The sequence below is a fragment of the Vicia villosa genome, linkage group LG3 (assembly GCF_029867415.1).
Source record: "Vicia villosa cultivar HV-30 ecotype Madison, WI linkage group LG3, Vvil1.0, whole genome shotgun sequence".
NCBI lineage: Eukaryota > Viridiplantae > Streptophyta > Magnoliopsida > Fabales > Fabaceae > Vicia > Vicia villosa.
In genome coordinates, this window is record NC_081182.1 from 128,567,619 (window position 1) to 128,573,214 (window position 5,596).

Here is a 5,596-nt window from a genome sequence, read left to right on the forward strand (position 1 = left end):
AGAATAATATATTATTAAAAAAGAAGATGGATTGTAATACATCTATATGATCATATAAAAGTTTAGTGGTAATACATCTTCAGCTCGGAGGTGATCCAATAGTTGCTGATACAAAATGGTATTCCCCCTCGGATTCTTGTTGTAATTCAATTTAGGACCATAGAACCTAAAATGAAAAGAGCAAACATGTATTTCAGATTTTTATGTAAAAGAGAGTTAGCATTCAAGGGATAACGTTGAAAAAGACCTACCTTGTTGCATAAGGGAACGTGTAGTTGTTCCTGCCTGTAGGGGATAGCGTAGGCATTCTCCACCAACCCCATACTTGTAGGAGGAACATACATCCATAGAAGGTGCACTTGTCGGCAACTGCGTTCTTACAAAGCGATTGGTATAACATCGCCAAAACGGCAGACCCCCAACTATATTTCCTAATCTTGCTAATACTATATAATTTACTTAAATAAAAAAAGTTGACAGTGTTACCTGTCGACTCTGGGAATAAAAGGTTACCAAACATTAGCATGATATAGACCTTAGTCTTTAACCAAACATCATCCTCGGTAGAGTTGTCATTCAATCTGAGTTCATCATAATAAGATTTAAGGGAAGCCAGACTGATACCCTGGCCTCTTGAACCTTGATTAGGCACAATTAGATCTCTCCCTAACACTCTCTCACATAGTGAGTTAGCATGTTGAACAGGTCCATTAACAGCCTTCCCATCAATGGGCAGACTGTTAAGTGTGAATTAGTAGTATTTTCGTGTGTTAAATTAACTACCTTTTGATCTAAAGTTAAACATATCTTATGATTTTTAAGGATTTTATGGTTAGAATTGAACTCTAGAGGTTTGATGCTAATTGTAGAGCGACTTGTATCACTTTGGGTGTTATTTGTGCAGATTTTAATGACGAAAAGTAAAGACGAAGAAACACAAAGGCGTAGAGATTCCGGAGAAGATAAATCACAAAGAAGAAGGATGAAGCAGAGGCCGAGCCGCGGTGATAAGGGGCGAAACGCGCCATCACTTCTAACTTTGGCTCGCGCCTCGCCAATCCGTGCCGCGCCGCGGGAGCTGCATGAAAAGAAATAAAGTTATAAATAGAAGCCCTAATCCTCATAAGAGATAGATCTTTAGTGAGCGAAATTCTGAGAGCAATCCTATTCCAGAATAGAAAACAATTTCCGAAGGAGAAATCAACATCAATTGAAGACATTCCCTTGATGAAGATGAATCCCTCTATGGAGCTTTGTGTGTTCTTCATATCTATGGAGAGCTAAACCCCATTGTGTTGAGTTTAAGGTAGTAGTTAACCTATGAAGATGCAATTACTTTGATTAATTTCTGTGAACAATTGTTTAAGTTTTATTATCAATAAAGAACCTTGCTTTTATTTTATATCATTGTTGAACTATCAATCGAGAGATAGGGTTTATACTTTTGCCCTAAGTTCTTATATTGATTTGTTGATTAATACTCAGAGATGAGATTTTGAAGAAGTTTTCATAAATCATCGTGGTGAATTCCCTTTATCTTTATAGTTATTATGAGAGATCGAATATCATACTGGTAGAGGTGGCTCTAGATTGATCATTAGACATAATATCAATTTTGAGGATGAATGAAGATAATAACTTAGATAATGTTCACTTGTGGATTAATTGATTATTGCATATGAATAGGTTGATGAACCCTAAAACTAAACATATTTATTCACCATTGTTATTCGTCTTTAAGCTTTTAGTCATTCAATTACTATTCTGTTACTTGCAACTTGGAAATTAAAACAATCGAAACTCATATTTTTCACTACTCCTTATAAATTAACCATAGAACGGCAGTAATATTAACTCAGTCTCTGTGGATACGATATTAGAAAATATTTACCCAAAATACTTTTAACAAATTGGCGCCGTTGCCGGGGAATGTGTCAATATTGCACGCATTGCAATAGTTTTTATTTTGAGTTTACTTTCATTAATTTGGTTGTTTCACGTGTTTGTTAGTTTGTGCAGAATTAGTGTATGTGTAGCAAAGTTTCCAGCGATCAACTTCTTTTTGATCCCGAGATTGAAAGAACCGCTAGGAGATTGAATAGAAAAACACGAAGGAGAGCAAACATAGCAAAGGCAAGAGACAATGCAACTGCGACTTCGTCACAATCCTTAGAAACAATTGACGAGTCATCTGACGGACTTTACCTTCACGAACTATTTGAAGAAGAGCAAGAAGCCATTATACAACACACTGTTGTAAACATGGCCGCCACAGCTCCATGTGCAAATAGTCCTCGTCTCAATCCACAATTCGCGAGGACTGCCGCTAACGGGCGGACATCTGAATTGAAGACCGGTATTCTACAGCTCATTTGTGCAATTCCTTTCGCCAGATGGGACCATGAAGACCCATACAGTCATCTGACTCGATTCTATGAGTTAGCAGGTACTACAGGTGTAGCCCAAGCGGATGAAGAGACTTTATTCAAAAGTTTGTTCCCACATTCTTTGCTATCAAAGGCTAAAGATTGGTATCTAGATCAACTCGAAACAGTTGTGACTGATTGGAATACTCTGGAAGAAAATTTCTTGGAACGGTTTTACTCTCAAAACCGATTCTTTGATGCTAAAACAACAATTGCGGTATTCTCTCAAGGTAGTAATGAATCACTGAACAAAGCTTGGGAAAGATACAAAGCTATGCTGAGGAAATGCAAGGGACACGGATTCGCAGAAGTTGATCAAATTCACATGTTCCGCAACGGTCTTACACCTACAAATAAGACACTCTTGGGCGCCACAACTGGTGGCTCACTAATATCGAAAACAACTGCTGAAGCAATTCAGATAATTGAGAGAATGGCTCTAAATGAAGGACATGGTAATCATGATCGAACTGTCAGAGATAATAAACCAGGAATGTTAGAACTAACTAATAGTGATGCTCTGCTGGCTCGAAATAAATTACTAACTTCACAAGTGGAGCTTTTGACACAACAAATGTCCAAACTTCCACAATAAATCAAAGAGCTAAATGGAGTCTCAAATTCCTACCAAGTTGCTAAGTGTGAGTTATGCAAAGGAGATCATCAAACCGGATTTTGCCCACCAGTCTTAGCCGAAGAAGTAAACTACAGGAACAACAACCAAGGACAAAGGCAAAATCAGTACCCAAATCTTCCACCGTATCAACAAAGTTATCCTCCAAGGAATAACAATCAAGGTTATCAACAAGGACCTAACAATCAAGGGTATCAACAACAAACATTTCAACCTTACACTCAACTGCCACCACAACAACAAGAAGGACCGTCGAAGTTGGAAGAAACTATGACGCAATTCATGCATATGTCAATGACAAACCAGAAAAACCAAGATGCGGCAATCAAGAATTTGGAAACTCAAGTGGGGCAAATGGAAAAACAAATTGCAGCTAATCAGTCGAATACGACATTCTCCGCTAACACTCAAGAGAATCCGAAAGAACATTGCAAAGCAGTGGTAACTAGAACTGGTCAAAAAGGTGGTAATGAGGAAATTGAAGCCAATGGTACTGAGAAGGAAGATGATAATCGTGCTGCGGAAGATGAGGAAAATGAAATTGTTGTTAGTGAGATGAGCAAAGAAGAGGAAAATAACAAGGCATCGCGGTGCGTAGATAAACAGGCGAGGCGCGCCAGTGGTAAAACGACCAGCAATGTGATCCCCAGCCAACATCTCCCATATCCACATGCACCATCAAAGAATGATCATGCTAGGAAGTATGCAAGGTTTATGGAAATTTTCAAGCAATTACAAATCAACATTCCATTCTCCGAAGCCATTGCCCAAATGCCAAAGTATGCAAAATTCATGAAGGATATTTTGACAAAGAAGAAGAGACCAGAAGAGGAAGAAGTTGTTGTTCTTGATGCCCAGTGTAGCGCTATAGTATTCCGTCTCCCTCAAAAAGCAAGAGATCCAGGACGAGTTACACTACTAGTCACCATGGGTAATCAGCACATTGGGAATGGATTGATAGATCTAGGGTTAAGCATCAATCTAATTCCTCTATCAATAGTGAAGCGATTGGGAAACATTGAGATGAAGTCAACCAGAATGACCTTACAACTAGCAGATAAGTCCACCACTCTTCCCTACGGTGTTGCACAAGATATGTTAGTAAAGGTAGACAAATTCCAGTTTCCGGTAGACTTTGTTGTGATTGATATGGAAGAGGATAAAGAGTCGCCAATTATTCTTGGAAGGCCATTCATGAAAACAGCCCGGATGATGATAGATATCGACGATAGTATTATGAAGCTAAGAGTCCAAGACGACGAGGTATGCTTTAATCTCTTCGACGCCATGAAACAACCTAAGGATAAAAGCGATTGTTTCCGCCTAGATGTCACCGAAGAAGTAGCAATAGAGGTGGCAAGTGAAATCCATCTTTCTAATTCATTAGAAAGATCCCTTGTCGATTCATTTAATGTGCTGACTCAAGAGGAAGAAAAGGAAATCGAAGTATTTGTGAAGGAACTAGAAAAGGGAGGAAACATGAATGATAAGGATGGGAAAGTTGAAACATTAGACCCGCCAATAGAAGTGAAGGAAACAAAGATGGAACTAAAGCTACTCCCAACTCATCTGAAATATGTTTTTTTAGATAAGGAGGGAAAGAAACCAGTAGTTATTAGTTCAAAGCTGACTACACAAGAAGAAGAAAGACTACTTCAAATCCTACAAAAGAATAAAGCTGCAATCGGATGGGTCTTGGCTGATTTAAAAGTTATAAGTCCAGCATATTGTATGCACAAAATCATGTTGGAAGAAGAATTCAAACCGGTAGCTCAACCGCAAGGAAGGTTAAATCAAACTATGGAAGAAGTAGTAAGAAAAGAAGTAGTCAAACTCTTGGAAGCAGGAATGATTTACCCAATTTCAGATAGCGCATGGGTGAGCCCAGTACAAGTAGAACCGAAGAAAGGAGGTTGACAGTCATCAGTAATGAGAAGAATGAACTAATACCAACAAGAACTATCACTGGGTGGAGAATGTGCATTGACTATCGTAGGCTTAATAAAGCCACGAGAAAAGATCACTTCCCTTTGCCCTTCATGGATCAAATGCTTGAAAGATTATCCGGACAAAACTATTACTGTTTCCTAGATGGATACTCCGGATACAACCAGATTGTGGTCAACCCAGAAGACCATGAGAAGACAGCTTTCACATGTCCCTTTGGAATTTTCACAAATAGAAGAATCCCATTTGTAACACTCCATATTTTTATAATTTAATTTAAAATAAATTTAATTGAATTATGGGGAATTATTGGAATTTTGAGAATTATTGAGGAATTAAGCAGTTGGGCTTGAGTTGGGATTAGTAAAGAGGGGGTGCATTGGTAGGCCCTATTACTAATTAAAATAGTTTTATTTTATTTTTTCACAAAATAGAGGGATTGTGAGAAAAGAAGAATAGAACCAAGGAGAAGAGAAAAGTTGAACGTGAAAGAGAAGAGAAGCAGAGAAGTGCGACACGGGAAGAGCGAAGAATCAACCTTATGGTAAGGGGGGACTCTTCTATTTATCTTCTATTATGGGGTTATAGG

General features: G+C 38.3%; 1 protein-coding gene across 1 annotated transcript; it reads left to right on the forward strand.

Moving 5' to 3' along the window:
- The first annotated feature begins 3,330 nt into the window (after positions 1 to 3,330).
- On the forward strand, positions 3,331 to 4,977 carry LOC131658947 (uncharacterized). The gene has a single exon (XM_058928195.1). It carries the CDS (start codon positions 3,331 to 3,333, stop codon positions 4,975 to 4,977), a length of 1,647 nt encoding a protein of 548 aa, XP_058784178.1.
- The last annotated feature ends 619 nt before the right edge of the window (positions 4,978 to 5,596 follow it).

What these genes read in the sequence shown, in the direction of transcription:
- LOC131658947 (XM_058928195.1), top strand. Translation starts at nt 3,331, where the DNA reads ATGACGCAATTCATGCATATGTCAATGACAAACCAGAAAAACCAAGAT.